General features: G+C 51.2%; 1 protein-coding gene across 1 annotated transcript; it reads right to left on the bottom strand.

Moving 5' to 3' along the window:
• Positions 1 to 1266: 1266 nt before the first annotated feature.
• On the bottom strand, positions 1267 to 2508 carry LOC116986117 (zinc finger protein 135-like; the record flags this gene model as incomplete). The annotated part of the gene is made up of 2 exons (XM_033041279.1): positions 1267 to 1855; positions 2018 to 2508. Coding segments are annotated over 2 exons (1080 nt in total), but the record flags the coding sequence as incomplete, so codon positions are not given.
• Between the last annotated feature and the right edge of the window lie 22850 nt (positions 2509 to 25358).

The following is a 25358-nucleotide window of genomic DNA, read 5'->3' as shown; positions in this document are numbered from 1 at the left end:
ACCAGCACCGCCATTCAATATGATCATGGCTGATCATCCACAATCAGTACCCCGTTCCTGCCTTCTCCCCATATCCCCTGACTCCACTATCATTAAGATCCTTATCTAGCTCTCGCTTGAAAGTATCCAGAGAACCGGCCTCCACCGCCCTCTGAAGCAGAGAATTCCACAGACTCACAACTCACTGTTAAAAAGTGTTTCCTCATCTCCGTTCTAAATGGCTTACCCCTTATTCTTAAACTGTGGCCCCTGGTTCTGGACTCTCGCAACATCGGGAACATGTTTCTTGCCTCTAGCGTGTCCAAACCCTTAATAATCCTATACGTTTAAAAAAGATACCCTCTCATCCTTCTAAACCCCAGAGTGTACAAGCCCAGCTGCTCCATTCTCTCAGCATGACTTCCTTCATCCCACGAATAAAACGTAAATCTAGGACAGTTACATGGATAGGACACGTTCGGAGGGATATGGACCAAACACAGGCAGGTGGAACGAGTGTAGCTGGGACACGTTGGTCGGTGTGGACAAGTTGGGCCGAATGGCCTGTTTCCACACTGTATCACTCTATGGGTAACACAAAGTATTGGAGTAACTCAGCGGGTCAGGCAGCATCTCTGGAGAACATGGATAGGTGACATTTCAGAGTGCTGGAGTAACTCAGCGGGACAGGCAGCATCTTTGAAGAGAAGGAAAGGGTGACGTTTCGGGTCGACACTGAAGATGGGTCTCGACCCTGAAACATTACCCATTCCTTGCAGCATTTTGTGTCTATCTAAACAGTGCCTATCCACGTGGCGGTGTGCCAGCAGGCTGGAGGAGCGGGCAAAGGCCTTGCCGCAGAGCAGGCAGGTGAAGGGGCGCTGGCCGGTGTGGACTCGTCGGTGCTCCAGCAGGTGGTCAAGCTGGGTGAAACCCTTGCCACACTCAGCGCACACAAAGAGTCTCTCTCTGGTGTGTATCCGCTGGTGCTCCCACAGCCCCCGTGCTCTCCTGTCACAGTGGGAGCAGCTGCTCGCCGGCGTGGGTCCGCCGGTGCTGCCGCAATCCCCGCGAGCTGTCAAACTCCTCACCGCAGCACGGGCAGTCGTAGGGCTGGCCAGTGTTGTGCACGCGCGAGTGAGACAGGGCGTGGGAGGCCATGGCAAAGCGCTCTCCACACACCGGGCTGGGAACGGGACGGTCGCCGGCGTGCACCCGCTGGTGGGACAGCAGCTTGTAGGAGCTGGTGAAGCCGTTGCCGCACTGGGCACAGGTGTAGGGGCGCTCACCGGTGTGGGTGCGCTGGTGCACCAGCAGCTGATAGGATTGGGTGAAGCCTTTGCCGCACTGGGCGCAAGTATAGGGGTGCTCGCCGGTGTGGATGCGCTGGTGAACCAGCAGGTTCCTGGACTGAGTGAAGCCCTTGCCGCACTGGGCGCAGGTGTAGGGGCGCTCGCCGGTGTGGGTGCGATGGTGGCACAGCAGGCTGTCAGAGCGGGTGAAGCCCTTGCCGCAGTCGCTGCAGGTGTAGGGCCGCTCCCCGGTGTGGGTGCGCTGGTGGGACAGCAGGCTGGAGGAGTGGATGAAGCCCTGACCGCACTGGGTGCAGGTGTAGGGACGCTCGCCGGTGTGCATGCGCTGGTGGGACAGCAGGCTGTCAGAGCGGGGGAAGCCCTTGCCGCACTCTGTGCAGGTGTAGGGGCGCTCGCCGGTGTGGATGCGCTGGTGGGACAGCAGGGTGCTGGAGCGGGAGAAGCCCTTGCCGCACTGGGCGCAGGTGTAGGGGCGCTCGCCGGTGTGGGTGCGCTGGTGCTCCAGCAGGTGAGAGGACTTGGTGAAGCCCTTGCCGCACTGGGTGCAGGTGTAGGGGCGCTCGCTGGTGTGGGTGCGCTCGTGCACCAGCAGGCTGTTGGAGTGGGTGAAGCCCTTGCCGCACTGGGCGCAGGTGTAGGGTCGCTCCCTAGTGTGGGTGCGCTGGTGGGATAGCAGGTGACTGGACTGGGTGAAACCCTTGCCGCAGTCGCTGCAGGTGTAGGACCCTTCCCTGGTGTGGGTGCGCTGGTGCTTCAGCAGGGCGCTGGAGCTGATGAAACTCTTGCCGCAGTCACTGCAGGTGTAGGGCCGCTCCCCGGTGTGCAGCCGCCTGTGCTGCTTCAGGTCCGGCGACGACTTGAAGCCTTTGCCGCAGTCAGAGCAGGTGAAGGGCCGCTCACTGCTGTGCACCCGCCGGTGATCCCGCAGCGCCGACAACCAGGTAAAGCTCATTCCGCAGGTAGAGCAGCCATATGGCTTCTCGCCCTTGTGCACCCGCCAGTGCCGCCGTAGCACAACAAATTCGGTAAAGCTCTTGCCGCAGATGGAGCAAATATGGGGCTTCTCGCCCGTGTGCGTCCGCCGGTGTCTCTTTAGGTGATTCGCCGTCTTGAAGCTCTTGCCGCAGTCAGAGCAGGTGAATGGCCTCTCGCTGGAGTGCACGCGGTTGTGCTGCAGCAGGCTGCTGGAGCTGGTGAAGCTCTTGCCGCACTCCGAGCAGTCAAAGGGGCGTTCTCCCGTGTGCACCCGCCGGTGGGCCTCCAGATGACTCGGGCTCTGCCAGGCCTTGCCACACACGTCACACTCATAACGCTTCTCCTTGTTGTGCCCCGTCATGTGGTCCTCCATCGAAGCTCAGCCCCTCGAAGTTCAGCCCGCACACCGAGCAGATGTGGGAGGCTAACGGCACCCTGGCCGCCCTCAATGGCCGCTCACGTCCCTGTCTCTCCGTCCACAGCAACGGCTCCTAAACCCTGCAGGAGAGGAACACGGATGGTCAACAAGCTGGCAAACAGGACATTACTAGCACATATTGGGTGAGTTTGTGGCGGAGGAAACCGTTATATAATTCTGTGCGGCACAGTGGCGCAGCGGTACAGTTGCTGCCTCACCGCCAGAGACCCAGGCTCGATCCTGACTATGGGTGCTGTCTGTGTGGAGTCTGTACGTTCTCCCCTTGACCTGCGTGGGTTTTTACTCCGTGTGCTCCGGTTTCCTCCAACATTTCAAAGACGTTCAGGGTTGTAGATTAATCGGACTCCGCAATATTGTTAAATTGTCCCTAATGTGCGTAGGACAGTGCTAGTGCACGGGGTGATCGCTGGTCGGCGCGGACTCCGTGGGTCGGTGCTGCATTTCTAAACTCATCTAAACCAAAGAAGGGTCTCCACCCAAAATGTCACCCATTCATTCTCTCCACAGATGCTGCCTGACCCGCTGAGTTACTCCAGCACTTTGTGTCTCTCTTCTCCACAGATGCTGCCTGACCCGCTGAGTTACTCTAGCACTTTGTCATAGATCCATAGAGTGATACAGCATTGGAAAGAGGCCCTTCAGCCCAACTCGTACCTGCACTCCTAGATCCCTCGGCTCCACACATTCCCCCAATGCCCCGCCATTCACAGTGAAGACCCTGCCCTGGTTTGACTTCCTAAACTGCAACACCCTCCCCACCCCCAAACAAAATGTGACCTCCTCCTTGTGGCTCCCTGCCCCTTACCCCTGCCGCCGCCTCCTGCTCCTTACCCCCCTTTGCTCCCTCCCCCCTCCTCCCCACCCCCAATGTGAACCCACCCCCACCTGGCTCCCTACCCCCTTTCATGGATCATTTGACCTCTCTCTCTCCCCCCGTTCCCTGCCCCCCATTTATCCCCCTCAGCACCAAACCCACTCCCCCTTGAATCCCTCCCCCTCCCTTCGATCCCTGCTTTCCCCGCTACTCACTTCATCCCCTTTCCACCTCCAGCCTCTCACCCCTCTGCACTCAGCCACCTTCTCCATCCCTCCCCCCCTCTCTCTCTGTGCCTCTAAATGTCTCTCTCTCTGACCTCTCTCTATCTCTCTTTCTGTTTCCCTCTCTCACTGTCTGACTCTCCCTCTCTCTTTGCCCATCCCTCTGTCTGTCTCTCTCTCTCTGTCTGTCTCTCCCTCTCTATATCACTCTCTCTGACTCTCTCTCTCTTTTTGTCTGTCTCTATCTGGCTGTCTCTCTCTCTTTTTCTTTTTGTTTTTTTTTTCCCTTTTTTTTTTTTTCCAATTCCAAGACTTTATTCAACACATCAAATAATACAACAGATCACGTCATACACAAAACGAAATTACATTATACCAAGTGTCATTATAGTACAACATTACAATCATTATTCACAATACTCTCAACCCCACGCGGTGACCAGCGCCCACGGAATACCTCCAAAGTCCCCGTGAACACCGCATGTTCCCTCTCCAGGGACACACGTGCACGGACGTAGGCCCGAAAGAGGGGCAAGCAGCCGACTCTTGCCTGACCATCCATCGCCTGCTGCCTGGACCCGCGTATGGCCATCTTGGCCAGGCCCAGGAGTAGACCGACAGGTAGGTCCCACCCTCCCACTTGGCTCTCTCCACACCCTGCCTTGTGTCCAAACACAAGAATCGTAGGACTAAAATGTAACCAGAACTTTAGGAACAACCCCTTCAGATATTGATACAGGGGCAGTAGCCTCTCACACTCCATATAAATGTGGAACACGGTCTCTTCCTCGCCACAGAAAATACAGGCAGCGGAAGAGTCCGTGAACCGACTCAAAAGTTTGTTACATGCCACCGCTCTGTGCAGCACTCTCCACCCCAGGTCCCCAATGTAAAGGGGGACAACTCCCGTGTAGAGGGACCCCCACTGGGGACCTTCCCCGCCTTCAGGTGGTAACACCGTCCGCCATGGAGTGTCGGGACGGGAGACGAAGGCAAGGAGGTGCAGAATGTGCAGGAACATTCTATACAGTGAGCGTCTCTTCGCGTCACGAAACGGCACGCTAATCATCTCCGAAAGGCGGCTCAGGTTGTGTGGAGCCGGTGCCCGAGATATATCCCGGAACCGAGGCCCGATGAGCAGATCTGACGGAGCGGGTAAGAGCTCATTCAAAACCACTCTAGGCTCGCGCCTCTCCTCGACACCCGCCATGATTTGGTGAGGACCGGCCACTCCCGCAGCCGCAACATCCCCCTCCCCTCGTGGAGCAACACGCTGGCTGAAAACAACCAGATTCCTCACTCTTAACACATCCCGGTAGAAAACAGGCAAGCCCCTTAGGGCGGGTCGACTGATGCCCGCCTCCGGGAGCCGCGAGACCCCCCTTAGACAACGACCCCGTCGGAAAAAATACGTGGCCAAAACGTGCCATCTGGGGGGGTTCTCTATATACATATACCTCCTCAGAGTCCTGAGGCGGAGAGCCGCCACCTGGGTACGCACGCATACCAAGGACTGGCCACCCTCCTCTAACGGGAGACTCAGGACCGCTGCGGAAACCCAGTGCTTCCTATTTCCCCAAAAGAAGTCCACCAGCTTCTTCTGTAAAGCATTTACAAAAATGGAAGGCGGGACAAGAGTAGCCAGCCGGTACCATAACATGGAGGCCACCAGCTGGTTTATGACCAACACCCTCCCCTGAAAAGAAAGAACTCCAAGCAGGCCTGACCAGCGCCCAGCCTGGCAACCACTTTCGTCTCCAACTCCTGCCAATTTACCGGCCAAGCATCCTCAGTGGGACTCGGGTACACCCCCAGATAGAGGAGGTGCGTGGTGCTCCACGCAAACATTACCATCTCCTCTGGCAGGGAGTCCACCTGCCACTGACCCACTAAAAGTCCAGAGCACTTGCTCCAATTAATCCTGGCAGAAGATGCAGCCGAGAATATCTTCTGGCAATCACGCATCCTCCGCAGGTCACCAGGATCGTTGAACATAAGGAGTACATCATCGGCATATGCCGAAAGAACCAACTCCACCCCCGGGCCCGGTAGGGCCAGGCCTGTCAACCTCCTCCGAAGACACAGGGACGGCTCCACACAGACCGCGTACAACTGACCTGACATGGGGCACCCCTGACGGACCCCCCTCCCAAAATGAAAGGGAGCCAACAACGCACCATTAACCTTCACAAGGCACTCCACTGCAGCATACAAGAGGCGGACCCGGGCCACAAAATGCGGTCCAAATCCGAACGCTTGCAACGTTCCGAAAGGTATTCATGCTCTACCCTGTCAAAAGCCTTCTCCTGATCAAGAGACAGAAAAGCAGCTGACTGACCAGTTCCCTGTGCTAGATGAATCAGGTCCCTAACCAGGTGGATGTTATCCTGAATGGACCGACCAGGGACTGTGTAGGACTGGTCATGGTGAATCAACAGAGACAGCACGGAGCCCAGGTGATTTGCCATTGTCCGTGCAAAAACTTTATACTCTGTGCATAGGAGAGAGACCGGGCGCCAGTTTTTCAACAGGCGGAGTTCCCCCTTCTTGGGCAGCAGGACAACAACTGCTCTACGCCACGAGAGGGGCATCTCCCCGGTCGCCAGGCTCTCCCCCAGAACCAACATGTAATCACCCCCCAGGATACCCCAGAAAGCTCTTACAAACTCTACCGTCAGCCCATCCAGCCCGGGGGACTTACCCCTCCTGAGCTGATGCAATGCACGAGTCAACTCCTCCAAAGATAAAGGGCCATCAAGAAGATCGGCCACCTCCCTATCTATACTCGGTAGACTCTCCCACAGGTCCTGGTGAGCTTCCCCGCTGACTCCACCTGCGGAGAACAGGGATCCATAAAAGGACCTGACCAAGGCACTAATCCTCTCTGGATCCGTGACAGAGGAGCCATCATCTGCTAGCAGCTCCACGAGCTGTTTGCGGGCTCCCCGCCCTTTCTCCAGAGAGAAAAAGAAAGGCGAAGCTCGATCCAGATCGTGCAGCATCTGGACCCGCGCCCTCACATAAGCGCCTCGGGACCGCTCAAGTTGCAGGTTCCTCAAGGCTTCCTTCTTCTCATGAAACACACCCCATTCGCAAGAGTCACCTCCAACCTGACCCAGGCGAGACTCTGCGTCCATCAGCTCCCTCTCAAGCTTCTCAACCGCTGAGTCCCGCCGCCCGGTCGACCCCCACGTGTATTCCTTACAAAAAATACGGATGTGAGCTTTCCCCACATCCCACCACTGCCTAAGGGAAGAGAAGCACCTCTGCCTCTCTCTCCACCTCACCCAAAACCGACTGAATGACTCCCGGAAACACCGATCCTCCAGCAGCCGGTTATTAAAGTGCCAGTACGCAGACCCGGCCCGAGCGCACGCTGGATTAAAATCCGCACGCACCAGACAATGGTCCGAGCATGGCACCAGCTGCATTGAGGCCGCTGAGACACGGGAAACAAACGCTCGGGAGATATATATTCGATCAATGCGGGAACCACCGCCCTCAGACCTCCGCGAAAAAGCAGTGGAGTCTGGGTTGAGGTCCCGCCACGCATCAACCAACTCAAAAGAATCAATCAACCCTCTCAGCTTCTTCGCTACAGCAGGGGCACACTGAGTACCAGAACGATCTCGCACCTCAAGTGTGCAGTTAAAGTCCCCCCCAAGGAAGACACACTCTCCCCGATCAATAGTGCTCAACAGAGCACTCACCTCCTGAAGTAGGCCGGCCTGCATCGTGCCGGAGCTGGGGGCATACACGTTAATGAAATGCAACGGCATGCCATCCAGGCTCACGGCCAGATGGAGCAAACGTCCTGGCACAACTTCTTGCACTTTTATAATATTGGGCAGGAAATTCTGAGCCAACAGAATGGCCACCCCACTCGAATTTGAGCTAAGATGACTCATATAGACCTCACCTTCCCACTCCAATCTCCAGGTGGGTTCATCACTGACAACAGTATGCGTCTCCTGCAGAAAACACACTGCAAATTTCCCCTCCCTAAGGACCGATAAAAGCTGGAATCTGCGAAAACTCGCTCTACTCCCGTTTAAATTTAGGGTAACTAACGTGAATGCACTGGTACATTAGATTGAAATCCTCCCACTTCTCCTCCTGGGCTCTGTAGCCCTCTCTCTTAGGAGCTCCAAAAAGCCCCTAAGCTGGCACTGCTCAGAGCCAGGAAGATCACTATCCTCGGTGGCAAGGATAGCCTCGAGAGTTTCAACTAAGGCCGACAGATCAGCCCACCGTCTCTTAGCAGCATCAATCTTTGTCCTGCTGGTACGGCTTGTTTTTAAAAACTCCCGCACCTCACAGATAACAATTGCATGAGACTCGTCCTTGGTTCCTGGGCTATCGGCCAAGTTACTCGCACCTGACACAACACGCTCAGCATCACCAAGGTCATTTTCAGAAGTCGAAAGACCAGAGCTCTCTGGAATTTCGCTAACCCCTTCACACAAACTGGCCCCATCCCTCTCCCCCTCCTCCGACATGTCACCACCCCCAGGATCAATGCCGGGGAAGGGTCCCGAAGCCCCTATCCGCATCACGCAGCCCACTGACTGGCTGGGCTCCTGCGCTCTGTCCTCACCCTCCACATCTGGGCCTGGGGAAGAGAAAACAAGAGGCACCCCCAGGGTCTGTGGTAAACTGGCACCCCCAGAATCCGAAAGAAAGTCGCTGCCCGAAACAACTCCGACCTCCACAGCACCGAAAGCACCCCCTCCACTGGCAACACCCAGAGGCTCTCCACCAGTCTTTTTTCTCTCCCCTGCCAAATCAGACGGCAGTACAATACACACCTCGGCACCTCCACTGGCTCCAATATTGAGCACTGATTGGTACACCATTCCCCCCGGCCCCCCTCCCTCGGGCTGACTCTGCTCATCCCCCGTCTCAGGGTCCACACTACCAGGGGAGCTTGTCCCACCCTCCTGCGTGCTAACACCCTTAGTAGGCCTCTGAAACGAGGGGACCTCCTCCGACCCAGAGGACGCACCCCCAGGGGAGCCAAGATCAACACACGATGAGATACCTCCCTCGGAGGGCCCCTGTGACGAAAGAACCTCCCCCCGCCCAGAGGACACAGCTCCAGAGGGGTCTACCCCGTCACCTGACCCTATGGTACCCTCGAGAGATCCCTGAAGCGGAGGCTCAACCTCCAACCCAGAAGACGTCATTTCCTGACCTCCACCCACATCGGTGGTGGAAGGACTGGAAAACTGCACCCCCCTTACTTTGGACTCACGTCTTTGCCCTTCCTCGCCAGGCCCAATCCTCCTTTTTGTCCCACTAGCATGCGGCGGTGTGGTGACCTCCATAAAGGAAGGGTCTTCCGCCTCCACACTACCCCCAGCCACTTTACCACCCGCACGTGTTACCTTCCCTACTCCCGTCAGAGCCACCTCAGCTCCTTGCTGGGCCACGGCAGTTTCACTCTGGACCTCCCCGGAGCTGACAGGCACCCCTTGGGTGATCTCCGCACTCGGCAGTTGCACACCCACCTGCTTTTGACTCGCTTGGGTAATCTTTTTCTGCTTATTCCTCTTCTTCTTCTGCTGCTCCCATTTCTCTCCACCCTCCCTCTGTGCCTCACCTTCAGCCACCCCCACAGGTTCAGGATGTAGGGGGCGGGGGCCCTCGCTGCCCCGGGTCCCCAAGGCGGAAACTGCAGACCCAGAAGGGCTATTCCCGCTGCCCCGGATCACCGAGGCAGAGCCAGCAGCCCCAGCCAGGTCAGCGATTCCACCCCGCCCCTCCGAGGCATGACGAGCCACCGCTGATGGGCCAGCAGTGCATTCCTGGGCCGCTGCGCTAGAAGTTCTGGCAGCGACCCCGTGATTAGGACATTCCCTACGGAGATGTCCATAACCACCGCACGCATGACACCGTGCCTTTCCCCAACTCCAACGCACGGTTCTAGGGAGACCCCTACACTCCACCTCGAAACTCCCCTCATCGCCTTCCCCCTCCCCCACCTTCACGAACACCCTCCTTTTGAAACTGAGAATCCCTTTTTCCTCCGGGTCCCCCCCAGGGTGCATGAGCCTAAAGCACTTAGACCGCACCTCCCCAATCTGAGACAGGTGTGGAATGAGTGTCGCATCCGGAATACATGTAGGGCAACTCCGCAGGAGAACCGGTCTCACCCTGGACACCCATGGGTCCACCTGTATATGGACCCCCCCCACTGAAATCCCCCTCTCCACCACTGTGGCCACATCCTCCCGGTTCTTCAATATCATCTCAACCTTTCCCCTCTCGAGCTCGGAAGAGACAATAGCCCCCCTACCAAGAAGGGCATTCATAGCCTTCGTAATTGCTCCCCTGGACATCTGGGGCCCAGTTTGAACCGAGATACCAAAACTGTCCCAGTCCAAGTCAACATGAGGCTCATGTTCAGATGGCCTCGCTTCCGCTGCTGATGTCACTACTGCGTAGCTCCTCGCCTTCTGCCGCGCCCCCGCCATCGCCATCCGGGCAGAGGCACAAACCAGCTCCCGTCCCTCCAGCAGCTCAGCAAATTAATTCCCAGGGACAGTCACAGTCCAAAGCAATCCTCAAAAAGCAAAGTCCTCCAGCTGAAGAAGGAAAGTTCCAAACTCGTCCACGCCAGAAAGCCAGCTCGCCCTGTCTTGCCGAACGCAAAAGCACCGTCTTCACATTAAGCCAGGCAGCCGCACTGTGCAAAATGACTTTAGGGCAGAGAATCAGTGCCAAAACACAGCAAAGGCACCGAAAAACTTCAAACCCTCGATATCCAGGCACTCTTGGCAGTCCGCCAATGACAGCCGCACCCTGCTCCCTCGACAATGTAGAAAATTATCAAGGGATTTTCACGCTTAATGGAGGAGTTTTTAAAGCATTGGAAAGTTTCAACAGTCCAACAATAAGTTAGACTATGAAGCCCCTCTGCCTCTGTTCCTTTCCCAGCGACAGAATCCTTCAAAGGCTGCTTAAAACTTCTCAGCCACTGGAGCTGAGAAAAACACAGCCTCTCTCTCTCTCTCCCCTCTCTCTGTCTGTCTTGTCTCTCTCCCTCTCCGTCTCTGCCTCTCTCTCTCTGTCCCTCACTCTCTGTCCCTCTCTCTCTGTCCCTCTCTCTCTCTCACCCCCTCTCCCCTCTCTCTCCCTCTGTCTCTCTCTCCCTCCGTCTCTCTCTCTCTGTATCTCTCTCTCTCTCTGTATCTCTCTGTATCTCTCTCTCTCTCTCTCGCTCTCTGTCCCTCTCTCATTCTCTCTCTCTCCCTCTGTGTCTGTCTCTCTCTTTCTCCCTCTCTGTTTCTGTATCTCTCTCTGTCTCTTGCCCTCTGTCTGTCTCTCTTTCTCTCTCCCTCTCTCTCTGTATCTCTCTCTGTGTCCCCCTCTCTCTCCCTGCCTCTCTCTGTATCTCACGGTCTCTCCCCTCTGTGTCTCTCTCTCTTTCTCTGTTTCTCTCTCTCTCCCTCTTTCTCCCTCTCTCCCTCTGCCTCTCTCTCTCTCGCTCTGCCTGTCTCTCTCTCTCTGTATCTCCCTCCCACTCTCTCTCTTTCTTTCTCCCTCTCTATTTCTCACTGTCTCTCTCACTGACTCTCTCACTGTCTGTCTGTCACTCTCTCTCTCTGTCACTGTCTGTCTGTCACTCTGTCTCTGTATCTCTCACTGTCCCTCTCTCTCTGTCTCTCCCTCTCCCTCTGGGTCTGTGTCTGTCTCTCTATTTCTCTCTCCCTGTCTCTCTCTCTGTCTCACACTGTCACTCTCTCTCGCTGTATCTCTCTGTCTGTTTCTCTCTGTGTCTCTCTCTCTGTCACTCTCTGTCTGTCTCTCTCACTGTCTGTCTTGCTCTCTCTCTGTATGTCTCTCTCTCTCTCCCTCCTCTCCCTCTGTCTCTCTCCCTGTCTCCCTTTATCTGTGTCTCCCTCTCTCTGCCTGTCTCTCTCTCTGTCTCTCTTGGTCTCTCTCCCTCTCTGTCTCTGTCTCTGTCTCTCTTGGTCTCTCTCCCTCTCTGTCTCTGTCTCTCTCTCTCTCTCTCTCTCTCTCTGCCTCTGTCCCTGTCTCTACTCTCTCTCTGTCTGTCTCTCCCTCTCTGTCTGTCTCTCCCTCTCTGTCTGTCTCTCCCTCTCTGTCTGTCTCTCACTCTCTGTCTCTTGCTCTCTCTCCATCTCTTGCTCTCTCCCTCTGTATGTCTCGCTCTCTCTCTCTTTCTCCCTCTCTGTGTATCTTTCTCCCTCTCGGTCTCTCTCTCTCCCCCTCTGTCTCCCTCTCTGTCTCTCTCACTCTCTCTCTCTCTGCATCTCTCTCTCCCTCTGTCGCTCTTCCTCTCTGTGTCTCTCCCCCCTCTCTATCTGTGTCTCTGGACCTCTCTGTGTGTCTCTCTCTCTATGTCTCACCCTCTGTCTCTCCCTCTCAGTCTCTCTCTCCGTCTCTATCTGTGTCTGTCTCTCTCTGCCTGTCTCTCCCTGTCTGTCTGTCTCTCTCTCTCTCTGCATCTCTCTCTCCCTCTCTCTGTCTCTCCCCCCCCTCTCTCTCTCTCTCTCTCTCTCTCTGTCTCTGTACCACTGTGTGTCTCTCTCTCTATGTCTCACCCTCTGTCTCTCCCTCTCAGTCTCTCTCTCCGTCTCTATCTGTGTCTGTCACTCACTGTCTCTGTCTCTTGTTCTCTCTCCCTCTGTATGTCTTGCTCTCTCTTTCTCACCCCCTCTCTCATCCTGTCTCTGTGTCTCTGTCTCTCTCTCTGTATCTCTCTCTCCCTCTGTGTGTCTCTCTCTATCTCTCTCCGTCTCTCTGTCCCTCTCTGTCTCTCTCGCTGTCTCCCTCTCTTTCTTTCTCTCTCTCTCTGTTTTGCGCTGTCTCTCTCTCACTGTCCCTCTCTCTTCCCTCTGTCTGTATCTCTCACTGTCCCTCTCTCTCCCTCCCTATCTCTGTATCCGTATCTCTCTTGCTGTCTCTCTCTCCCTGTGTCTGCCTGTTTCTCTCTCTCTCTCTCTCTCTGAATCTCTCTCCCTCTCTGTCACTCTCTCTCTCTCTCTCCCCCTCTCTTTCACTCTCTCTCTGTCTATGTACCTCTCTCCCTCTTTCTCTGTCTGTGTCACTCTCTGTTTCTGTTTCTCTCTCACTGTCTCTGTCTGGCTGTCTCTCTCTTTCTTTGTCTCTCTCTCTCTCTCTCCCTCTCTCTCTGTATGACTGCTTCTCTCTCCCTCTCTCTGTTTATCTCTCTCACTGTATGTCTCTCTCTCCCTCTGTATCTCTCTCTCTCTCTCGCCCCTCTATCTGTCTCATTCCGTCTCTCTCTCTGTCTCTCCCCCGCACTCTGTCTGTGTATCTCTCTCCCTCTCTCTCTCTCCCCATCTGTCTCCCTCTCTGTCTCTCTCACTCTCTCTCTCTCTGTATCTCTCTCTCTCTCCCGCTGTCTCTCTCTCTGTGTGTCTCTCTTTCTATCTCTCCTTCTGTCTCACTCCCTCTCTCACTGCCCCCCCCTCTCTCTGTCCCTGTGTTTGTCTATCACTCTCTCTCTCTGCCACTGTCTCGGTATCTCTGTCACTCTCTGTCTCTGTATCTCTCCATCTCTCACTGTCCCCCTCTCCCTCTGTGTGTCACTTTTTATTTCTCTCCCCCTCTCTCTCTCCCACTGTATCTCTCTTTCTTTCTCTCTCTCTGTTTCCATCTGTCTCTCTCTCTCTAACTCTCCCTGTCTCTCTTTCTCTGCCTCTCTCTGTCTCCCCCCCTCTCTCTCTCTATCTCTCAGACTCTCTCTCGGTCTCTCACTATCTCTCTCTTAGTCTCTCGCTCTCTGAGTATCTTTGTCTGTCTCTCTCTCTGTCTCTATATCTCTCTCCCACTGTCTCTTTCTCTGCCTCTCTCTCTCTCTCTCTCTCTCTCTCTTTCTATATCTCCCACTCTCTATCTGTCTCTCTCTCTCCCTCTCTGTCCCCGTCTCTCTCTCCCTCTCCCCCTCTGTCCCACTGTCTCTCTTTCTCTCCGCCTCTCTCCCTGTCTCTCATGCTGTCTCTCGCTCTCTCTCTGAGTGTCTGTCTCTTCCTCTCTGCCTCCCTCACCTTCTCTCTCTGTCTGTCTGTCTCTCTCTCCGAGTGCCTCTCTGTCTTTCTCTCTCTCGCTGCCTCTCTCTGTCTCTCTCTCTCTCCCACTTTCTGTCTCTCTCTGTCTCTGGTCACTCTGTGTCTCTGTCTCTCTGGTTCTCCATCTCTCAGAGTATTTCTCTCTGTCTATGTCTCAGTCTCTCTGTCTGTCGCTCTCCTTCTGTCTGTCTCTCTCTATCTGTCTCTCTCTCTCTCTCTCTCTCTCTCTCTCTGAGTCTGTGTCTCTCCCTCTCTGTCTTCCTCTCTGCCTCCCTCACTTTCCCTCTCTGTCTGTCTCTCTCTCTCTCTATGAGTGTCTCGCTGTCTTTCTCTCTCCCTCTCTCTCGCTGCCTCTGTCTCTGCATCTCTCTCTCCTCTCGCCGCCTCTCTCTGTCTCTCTCTCCCACTCTCTGTCTCTCTCTTTGTCTCTCTCTCTCTGTCTGTCTGTCTCTCTCTCTCTCTCTGGTTCTCCCTGTCTCTCAGAGTCTTTCTCTCTGTCTCAGTCTCTCTGTCTGTCGCTCTCCCTCTGTGTCTGTGTCTCTCTCCCCCCTCTCTCTCTCTCTCTCTCTCTCTGTTTATCTCTGTCTCTGGTTCTCTCTCTCTCTCTGTTTCTCTGTCTCTCTATCAATCTCAATTTCAATTTTCAATTAAAAAACTTTATTGGCATGATAAAAAAACATTGTTATATTGCCAAAGTATAAAACATGACATACATATTTAAAATGCATTTATAAATACACGTATACAGTGCATGGATAAATATGCCCCTGTACATAAACTCGCAATAGTCCTATAGCCCTTTATTGATTGCTACACGTTCTTGCAGCTGTAAGCTGTACAACACAATAGCACGTTTAGCAATTCAATATTAATTTCTTAGTGTCAGTTAATGTCAATTAGTGTGTGCGTACATATGTGCATGTTGGTCATTCACCGTCTCTCAGGTTATGGCATGCTGTTACGTATTGTGCACCAAGATGTGCCGTATTTCCTTCGCCAAGGATTATTCTTAGTTTTGATGTATCATCTAGTTCTTTAAAATCAGGGGTTGCCACACTGAGTTTGTCAAAGTATGTTTTCCTTGTTTTGTCAAATATTTTGCATTTTAGGAGGAAGTGCACCTCTGTTTCAACATCATCTTGCAAACAGTGGCCGCATATTCTGTTTTCTCTTGGTTGCCAGAATCTCTTCTATCTTCCTTTTTCAACTGCCAAATAGTGGTCACTTAACCTGTATTTGGTGAAGGTCTGTCTCTGCTTTATGTCTCTAACAGTTGAGAGATAGTCTGCCAATTTATAATCTCTTTTTAGGGCACGGTAACATTCTAATCTGCTTTGGCTTTTGGTTTCTTGATCCCAATGTTCCAAATATGTTTCTTTACATTGTTTGATAATTTGGTTCACTCTAACTGGTGATTGGGGATCAGTATTGATCTGAGGCCGGTCAGGATTTAACTGGATAGGGTTTAACTGAATTGGGGTAGTTAGTCTCAGTACCAACTGACACAGATAACTCTTTTCTGGGCTCCCCTCTTGTGTTTGAAGGGCTTTGGGTGGCTGGATTTAAGGTGATTCCAAAAATTTAATGCTCTTTTCTGGATATTTATTATCAGTGGGTATCTGCCTAATTCCACCCTACATGCGTTTGTTGGTGTTTTCCTTTGGATACGGAGGATGTTTCGACAAAATTCCGTATGCAGGGCCTCCGTTATATGTTTTTCCCATTTAACCATATAACAATTACAGCACGGAAACAGGCCATCTCGGCCCTACAAGTCCGTGCCGAACAACTTTTTTCCCTTAGTCCCACCTGCCTGCACTCATACCATAACCCTCCATTCCCTTCTCATCCAATTTATTTTTAAATGATACCAACGAACCTGCCGCCACCACTTCCACTGGAAGCTCATTCCACACCGCTACCACTCTCTGAGTAAAGAAGTTCCCCCTCATGTTACCCCTAAACTTCTGTCCCTTAATTCTGAAGTCATGTCCTCTTGTTTGAATCTTCCCTATTCTCAAAGGGAAAAGCTTGATCACATCAACTCTGTCTATCCCTCTCATCATTTTAAAGACCTCTATCAAGTCCCCCCTTAACCTTCTGCGCTCCAGAGAATAAAGACCTAGCTTATTCAACCTATCTCTGTAACTTAGTTGTTGAAACCCAGGCAACATTCTAGTAAATCTCCTCTGTACTCTCTCTATTTTGTTGACATCCTTCCTATAATTGGGCGACCAAAATTGTACACCATACTCCAGATTTGGTCTCACCAATGCCTTGTACAATTTTAACATTACATCCCAGCTTCTATACTCAATGCTCTGATTTATAAAGGCTAGCATACCAAAAGCTTTCTTTACCACCCTATCTATATGATATTCCACGTTCAAGGAACTATGCACGGTTATTCCCAGATCCCTCTGTTCAACTGTATTCTTCAATTCCCTACCATTTATCATGTACGTCCTATTTTGATTTGTCCTGCCAAGGTGTAACACCTCACATTTATCAGCATTAAACTCCATCTGCCATCTTTCAGCCCATTTTTCCAAATGGCCTAAATCACTCTGTAGACTTTGGAAATCCTCTTCATTATCCACTATCTTGGTATCATCTGCATACTTACTAATCCAATTTACCACCCCTTCATCCAGATCATTGATGTACATGACAAACAACAAAGGACCCAACACAGATCCCTGAGGCACCCCACTAGTCACCTGCCTCCAACCCGACAAACTGCCATCCACCATTACCCTCTGGCTTCTCCCATTCAGCCACTGCTGAATCCATCTTGCTATTCCTGCATTTATACCCAACAGTTTAACCTTCTTAACCAACCTTCCATGAGGAACCTTGTCAAAGGCCTTACTAAAGTCCATATAGACAACATCCACTGCTTTACCCTCGTCAATTTCCCTAGTAACCTCTTCAAAAAATTCAAGAAGATTAGTCAAACATGACCTTCCAGGCACAAATCCATGTTGACTGTTCCTAATCAGACCCTGTTTATCCAGATGCTTATATATATTATCTCTAAGTATCTTTTCCATTAATTTGCCCACCACTGAAGTCAAACTAACAGGTCTATAATTGCTAGGTTTACTCTTAGAACCCTTTTTAAACAATGGAACAACATGCGCAGTACGCCAATCCACAAATTTACTATAACTATGGGGACTGAGCGGACCCCATACTTCACTAACATAAAGCACAATAGGCTGGATTACACTGTCAAATATTTTAAGCCAGATTTTAATTGGAATTTGGATGTTGTAGAATCTTCTTTTTATTGCATACAGAGCTCTTCGAGCTTTCTCTTTTAGTGCATTCACTGCCATATTGAAGCTCCCTGATGCTGCAACAGTTAGACCAAGGTAAGTATAGCTCATAGTGTGTTCGATAACAATACCATTGAGAGTAAATTTGTATTTATCTTCCTGACATCTGGGTCTTTTCTGAAAAACCATGATGTTGGTTTTCTTTAGATTCACTGCCAGGGCCCAATTTTGGCAGTACTCATCAAGTAGGTCCAACTGTGGCTGCAGTCCCTGTTCTGTGGGGGACAGCAGAACCACGTCATCCGCATAAAATGGGGATTTTGCCTCTCCGTCCAGAAGACAGAGGCCCGGCGCTGTGCTCTGGTCCAACTTCACTGCCAAATCGTTGATATATACATTAAACAGTGTCGGGCTCAGATTGCAGCCTTGCCGGACGCCTCTGCTCTGGGCGAAGAGATCAGTGCGTTTGACCCCAATTTTCACGCCACATTTATTATTCAGATACATTGATTTGATAAGGTCATATACCTTCCCTCCTATACCACAACCGAGGAGTTTGTAATAAAGCCCTTCATGCCAAATAGAGTCAAATTCTTTCTCAGCCAATAAAACGGGCAAATATTTTCCCATTTTTGCTTGGTGTATATGTTTTTCAATGACTGTGGAGGGTTTAAATGTGGTCAGTGGTACGGTGTTTTGGGAGGAAGCCAATTCTCTCTGTCTCTGTCTCTCCCTCTCTGTAACTGTCACTCTTTCTCCCTCTCTCTATCTCTCTCCCTCTCTGTCTCTCTCCCTCTGTCTCTCCCTCTCTCTCCCTCTGTATCTGTCTCTCCCTCTGTATCTGTCTCTCTCTCTGTCTCTCTGTTTCTCTCTCTCTCTCTGTCTCTCTCTCTCTATCTCTCACTCTCTCCCTCTCCCTCTCTCTCTGCATCTGTCTCTCTCTCTCTCTCTCTCTCCCTGTCTCTCACTCTGTCGCTCTCTCTGTCTCTCTCTCTGTCTCTCTCTCTCTCTGTCCCTCTCTCTTTCTGCCTCGCTCCCAGTCTCTCTCTCTCTTTCTCCGTCACTCTGTCTCTCTCTGTCTGTCTCTCAATCTGTCTCTCAGTCTGTCTGTCTCTCTGTCTCTATCTCTGTCTCTACGTCTCTGTGTGTCTCTGTCTCTCAGTCTGTCTGTCTCTCTGTCTCTGTCTCTACGTCTCTGTCTCTCTATGTCTGTCTCTGTCTGTCTCTCCTCTCTGCTCGTCTCTCTGTCTGTCTTTCTCTCTCTGTCCCTCAATATCTCACTCTCTCTCTCTTCCTCTCTGTCTCTCTCTCTGCCTGTCTCTCTCTCTCTCTCTCTCTCTCTCTGTCTCTCTCTCTCCCTCTCTCTGTCTCTCCCTATCTGTCTGTCTCTCTCTGTCTCTCCCTCTCTGTCACTCCCTCTCTGTGTGTCTCTCTCTCTCTATGTCTGTCTCTCTCTCTCTTTCTCTCTCTCTGTCTCTCTCTTTACGTCTCTGTGTCTGTCTCTCTCACTCAGCCTCTGTCTGTCTCCCTCCCTGTTTCTCCCTCTTTCTCTGTCTCTCTGTCTGTCTGTCTCTCTCTCTCTCTCTCTGTCTGTCTCTGACTCTCTGTCTCTGCCTGTCTTGGTCCCTCTCTCCCTCTGTCCCCCTCTCTCCCTCTATCTCTCTCTCTGTCTCTCTCTCTGTTTCTCTATCTCCCCCTCTCTCTGCATCTGTCTCTCTCTCTCACTACGTCTCTCTCTCCGTCTCTCTGTTTCTCTCTGTCTCTCCCCCTCTCTCTCTCTCTCTCTCACTCGCTGGGACAGAGGATTTGGGTGAACATAGACCCATTCCTGCCAACCGTGGGCCTAACTGCAGATAGATACATAACGTACTCAACATAGGACAGGAAAGAGAAATGATCTGCAAATAGAAACGCCATTGGCCAGGACAGATATTTATAAGGACTCGTTCTTTGTAAGAGCCGCAAAGGAATGGAATAAACGAGACAACAATATCGTCTAAATGTTTAAGAAGGAACTACAGATGGTGGAAAATCGAAGGTAGACACAAAATGCTGGAGTAACTCAGTGGGTGAAGCAGAATCTACGGAGCGAAGGAATAGGTGACGATTCGGGTCGAGACCCTTCTTCAGACTCAAGAACCATTTCCTTCACTCCATAGATGTTGCCTCACACGCTGAGTTTCTCCAGCATTTTTGTCTTACAACAAGAGTCAAATCAGCTTCACTGGACAATAGACAGCAGGTGCAGGAGGAGGCCATTCGTCCCTTCGAGCCAGCACCGCCATTCAATGTGATCATGGCTGATCATCCCTAATCTCCGTGGAAATGAAAAGCCATGGATGACAGCAGAGGTGCGCTCGCTGCTGAAGGCCCGTGATGCAGCCTACAGAGCCGGTAACACAGCTGCTCTTCCATCTACCAGGACTGCACTAGAAAAAGGAATCAAGGCAGCGAAACGTGCCTATGCAGAAAAAATCCAGGGACACCTCTGTGACACAGGAGACACCAGGAGGATGAGGAAGGGAATCCAAACACTGACGGGATACAAGGCAAGGCAGCAGGTGACTGACACCGACACTTTTCTTCCAGATAAACTGAACAATTTCTTTGCACGTTTTGATGCAGTTAACACCACACCCAAGGGGAGAGCCAGCCCCTGCTTACAAACTGACCAGCCAGTCCTGACCATAGACTCAATGGACACATGGAGAATCCTGTCTAAGGTCAACCCGTGGAAAGCAGTTGGGTTCTCCCTTAGTCAAGCCATTGTCCCCATATGCCTCAAAACCTCCGCAATAATCCCAATAGCAAAGAAATCAGTTTTGGCCTGCCTAAATGATTACTGCCCTGTCGCCCTAACCCCCATAGTAATGAAGTGCTTTGAACGCCTGGTTAAACCTCACGTTACTGCCAGCCTCCCCTCATCGTTAGACCCCCTCCAGTTTGCCTATCGCCCCAGCCGTTCTACAGAAGATGCCATCTCTACTACGCTGCACACAGTACTCACTCATCTGGAAAACAAAAACACCTACGCCAGAATCCTGTACATTGACTTCAGCTCAGCCTTTAACACCATCATCCCACAGAGACTTGTGGAGAAACTAACCCTGCTGGGTCTCAACACCACCCTGTGTCACTGGATCTTGGACTTTCTGACACAGAGACCGCAGTCAGTCCGTGTTGGCAAGAACACCTCAGGCTCGATCACGCTGAGCCTGAGGCTCCCCTCAAGTGTGCTCAGCCCGCTGTTGTTCACACTGCTCACACATGACTGTGCTGCCAGATTCAGAGACAACAGGATTATAAAATTCGCAGATGACACCACAGTGGTGGGACTCATCAGTGGAGAGGATGAATCAATGTACAGGGAGAAAGTGAAACAACTAGTGGACTGGTGCGGCAACAACAATTTAGAATTAAACGTAGACTAAACAGAGATGATTGTCGACTTCAGGAGGTCGCAGCCCAAACACACACCCCTCAACATCAGTGGCACCACGGTGGAGAGAGTGGAGATCATAAAGTTCTTCGGAGTGCAAATCACAGACAGTCTCACCTGGTCCAGGAACAACACTGGGATTGTCAAACGGGCCCATCAGCGACTGCACTACCTGAGGAAACTCAAACAGGCCTCACTCCCCACCAACATCCTCAGAACTTTTTACAGGGACACGGTGGAGTCTGTACTCACGTACTGCATGAACATGTGGTACTCTAACTAACTGCTCAGACAGGAAGTCTCTGTAGAGGGTAGTGAGGGGAGCAGCGAGGATCATTGGCGTCTCCCTACCCTCGGTACAAGAACTGTTCCAGAGCCGCTGTCTGAAAAAAGCACTGAGCATAGCAAAGGACAGACTGCACCCCCTCCACACACACCTGGATCTCCTGCCATCAGGCAAGAGATACCGTGGCATCAAAGCCCGGACAACCAGACTGCTAAACAGCTTCCTTCCACAGGCTGTGAGGCTGCTAAACAGTCACTCCACCTGATTCTGCTGCGTTTTACACTGACAATTTAATAACTGGCACTGATTAATAACTCTGGCACTGGCTCATGTCACTTAAATCAGCTGCCCTGGACATTTTATGACTGTTTTTACTTGTATTTTAATGTTGCAGTTTTTACCTGCACTTTTTTTTAAAACTATTCGTACTGTTTTATCAGGGACTGGTTTGTTTTTTTTAATCGTTTTATTTTATACCTGGAACATGGATTTGTGCCTGGAAGGTCATGTTTGACTAATCTTCTTGAATCTTTTGAAGAGGTTACTCGGGAAATTGATGAGGGTAAAGCAGTGGAAGTTGTCTATATGGACTTCAGTAAGGCCTTTGACAAGGTTCCACATGGAAGGTTGGTTAAGAAGGTTCAATTGTTGGGTATTAACGGTGGAGTAGCAAGATGGATTCAACAGTGGCTGAATGGGAGACGCCAGAGAGTAATGGTGGATGGTTGTTTGTCAGGTTGGAGGCCAGTGACTAGTGGGGTGCCACAGGGATCTGTGTTGGGTCCACTGTTGTTTGTCATGTACATCAATGATCTGGATGAAGGTGTGGTAAATTGGATTAGTAAGTATGCAGATGATACTAAGATAGGTGGTGTTGTGGATAATGAAGTAGATTTCCAAAGTCTACAGAGAGATTTAGGCCATTTGGAAGAATGGGCTGAAAGATGGCAGATGGAGTTTAATGCTGGCAGGACAAATCAAAATAGGACGTACATGGTAAATGGTAGCGAATTGAGGAATGCAGTTGAACAGAGGGATCTAGGAATAACTGTGCATAGTTCCCTGAAGGTGGAATCTCATGTAGATAGGGTGGTAAAGAAAGCTTTTAGTGTGCTGGCTTATAAAAATCAGAGCATTGAGTATAGAAGTTGGGATGTAATGTTAAAATTGTATAAGGCATTGGTGAGGTCAATTCTGGAGTACAATTTTGGTCGCCTAATTATAGGAAGGATGTCAACAATATAGAGAGAGTACAGAGGAGATTTACTAGAATGTTGCCTGGGTTTCAGCAACTAAGTTACAGTAAGTAAGTAAGTTTTATTTATATAGCACGTTTTAAGTCAACTCGCATTGACACCAAAGAGCTTTACATAAAATAGATAATAAGTTTCCATACAAACCATAGAAAAAGGTTAAAAAATAAAGAAAATGGACACAACACATTAAAGAGTTCAACACAAACGTCCCCCCACAGCAGAATCAAAAATTTCCACTGTGGGGAAAGGCACCAGAAAGTTAAGTCCTCTTCCTCTGAAACACCTTGCAGCCAGTCCGATGATTTTCAGGGCCCTCTTGCCATGAAGATGGAATTCCGGCGTCGGGTGAAACAATTCCTCAAGCAGCTTGGAAAGTCTGGAGCGGCTGCCTCCTCCCCGGAGACCTCGTAGCCCTCAGGCCGCGCCGTTTGGAGTTCCGACCCCGGCAACTCGATCCCAGGCTCCGCGGCGCTCCAAATCCAGCGACGCCCGCGGCCGGACGCCCGCAGCCACAGCTCCGCGATGTTGGGAGTCGGCGGCCACAGCGCTCCGGAGCTTACCGCACGGTGACCCGGTAAGGCATCGCCCGCTCCCTGTTGGTATCCCAGAGCTGCGCCGCCGCCGCCGAAGCTGTAGTCCCGGCCGGTCCCGACAGGAAACGCCGCTCCATTCTCGATGGTAGGCCGCGAGGACGGGCGAAGAAGCAGCATGGAGGGATGCTGCCTCTCCGACCAGGTAGGGGACTAAGAATTAAAGTGTCCCCCTTCTCCCACCCCCCACATAAAAGACCTTCAACTAACTAACTAACGTTTTTTAACAGGACTTAAAATAAAAAAGAGAAAGGTTGAACAAGTTAGGTCTTTATTCTTTGGAGTGCAGAAGGTTAAGGGGGGGACTTGATAGAGGTCTTTAACATGATGAGAGGAATAGACAGAGTTGACGTGGATAAGCTTTTCCCATTGAGAGTAGGGAAGATTCAAACAAGGGGACATGACTTGAGAATTAAGGGACAGATGTTTAGGGGTAATACGAGGGGGAACTTCAGTATTGATGTGGATAGAGAACTGGCTGGCAAACAGGAAGCAAAGAGTAGGAGTAAACGGGTCCTTTTCACAATGGCAGACAGTGACTAGTGGGGTACCGCAAGGCTCAGTGCTGGGACCCCAGCTATTTACAATATATATTAATGATCTGGATGAGGGAATTGAAGGCAATATCTCCAAGTTTGCGGATGACGCTAAGCTGGGGGGCAGTGTTAGCTGTGAGGAGGATGCTAGGAGACTGCAAGGTGACTTGGATAGGCTGGGTGAGTGGGCAAATGTTTGGCAGATGCAGTATAATGTGGATAAATGTGAGGTTATCCATTTTGGTGGCAAAAACCGGAAAGCAGACTATTATCTAAATGGTGGCCGACTAGGAAAAGGGGAGATGCAGCGAGACCTGGGTGTCATGGTACACCAGTCATTGAAAGTAGGCATGCAGGTGCAGCAGGCAGTGAAGAAAGCGAATGGTATGTTAGCTTTCATAGCAAAAGGATTTGAGTATAGGAGCAGGGAGGTTCTACTGCAGTTGTACAGGGTCTTGGTGAGACCACACCTGGAGTATTGCGTACAGTTTTGGTCTCCAAATCTGAGGAAGGACATTATTGCCATAGAGGGAGTGCAGAGAAGGTTCACCAGACTGATTCCTGGGATGTCAGGACTGTCTTATGAAGAAAGACTGGATAGACTTGGTTTATACTCTCTAGAATTTAGGAGATTGAGAGGGGATCTTATAGAAAGTTATATAATTCTTAAGGGGTTGGACAAGCTAGATGCAGGAAGATTGCTCCCGATGTTGGGGAAGTCCAGGACAAGTGGTCACAGTTTAAGGATAAGGGGGAAATCCTTTAAAACCGAGATGAGAAGAACTTTTTTCACACAGAGAGTGGTGAATCTCTGGAACTCTCTGGGATGGGAAAGGAATGGAGGGTTATGGTCTGAGCGCAGGTATATGGGACTAGGGGAGATTATGTGTTCGGCACGGACTAGAGGGGTCGAGATGGCCTGTTTCCGTGCTGTAATTGTTATATGGTTATATGGTTATATAGTCGAGGCCAGTTCATTGGCTATATTTAAGAGGGAGTTAGATGTGGCCCTTGTGGCTAAGGGGATCAGAGGGTATGGAGAGAAGGCAGGTACGGGATACTGAGTTGGATGATCAGCCATGATCATATTGAATGGCGGTGCAGGCTCGAAGGGCCGAATGGCCTACTCCTGCACCTAATTTCTATGTTTCTATGTTTACTCAGAGAGTGGTAGCTGTGTGGAATGAGCTTCCAGTGGAAGTGGTGGAGGCAGGTTCGATTTTATCATTTAAAAATAAATTGGATAGGTAAATGGATGGGAAAGGAATGGAGGGTTATGGTCTGAGTGCAGGTAGATGGGACTAGGGGAAAATAAGTGTTCGGCACGGACATGAAAGGCTGAGATGGCCTGTTTCTGTGCTGTAATTGGTAGATGGTTAAGCGTGAAATGTTCAAGTTTTTATGCTCCGGTATTCCCTGGGAAACGTCTTCTCATTTTGCACTGGACAACTGTTGCTTTGCAAGATGACAATAAAGGATGATAATGATAATAATAATAATAATAATAATAATGATAATCAGTACCCCGTTCCTGCCTTCTCCCCATATCCCCTGACTCCGCTATCTTTAAGAGCCCTATCTATGTCTCTCTTGAAAAAAACATCCAGAGAACTGGTCTCCACCGACCTCTGAGGCAGAGAATCCCACAGACTCACAACTCTGAGTGGAAAATGTTCTCCTCATCCCAGTCCAAAATGGCCACAGATTCACAACTCTCTGGGTGGAAAATTTTCTCCTCATCCCAGTCCAGAATGGCCACAGATACACAACTCTCTGGGTGGAATAGTTTCTCCTCATCTCCGTTCTAAATGGCCGACGCCTTATTCTTAAACTGTGGCCCCGGGTTCTTGACTCCCCCAACATCGGGAACATGTTTTCTGCCTCTAGCATGTCCAAGCCCTTAATAATCTTATATGTTTCAATGAGATAACCTCTCATCCTTCTAAACTCCAGAGTGTACAAGCCCAGCCGCTCCATTCTCTCAGCATATGACAGTCCCAGGGCTGCCAACATTGGATGAGAGTTGGGAGTGAGAAATTGCGAAAGACCAAGCCCGAGGGAGCATAGCGACCGGGGGGGGAGGAGGAGGGTGTCCCTCTCCCATTGGTACGGAACATTTGCATTTTTCAGCTTGAAATTGTGCAATATGGTGCATACTGTAGCGA

This window comes from Amblyraja radiata, chromosome 23 (genome assembly GCF_010909765.2).
Source record: "Amblyraja radiata isolate CabotCenter1 chromosome 23, sAmbRad1.1.pri, whole genome shotgun sequence".
NCBI classification, from domain to species: Eukaryota; Metazoa; Chordata; class Chondrichthyes; order Rajiformes; family Rajidae; genus Amblyraja; species Amblyraja radiata.
Note: the sequence above shows the minus strand (reverse complement) of the source record. Positions and strands in the feature narration are given on the sequence as shown.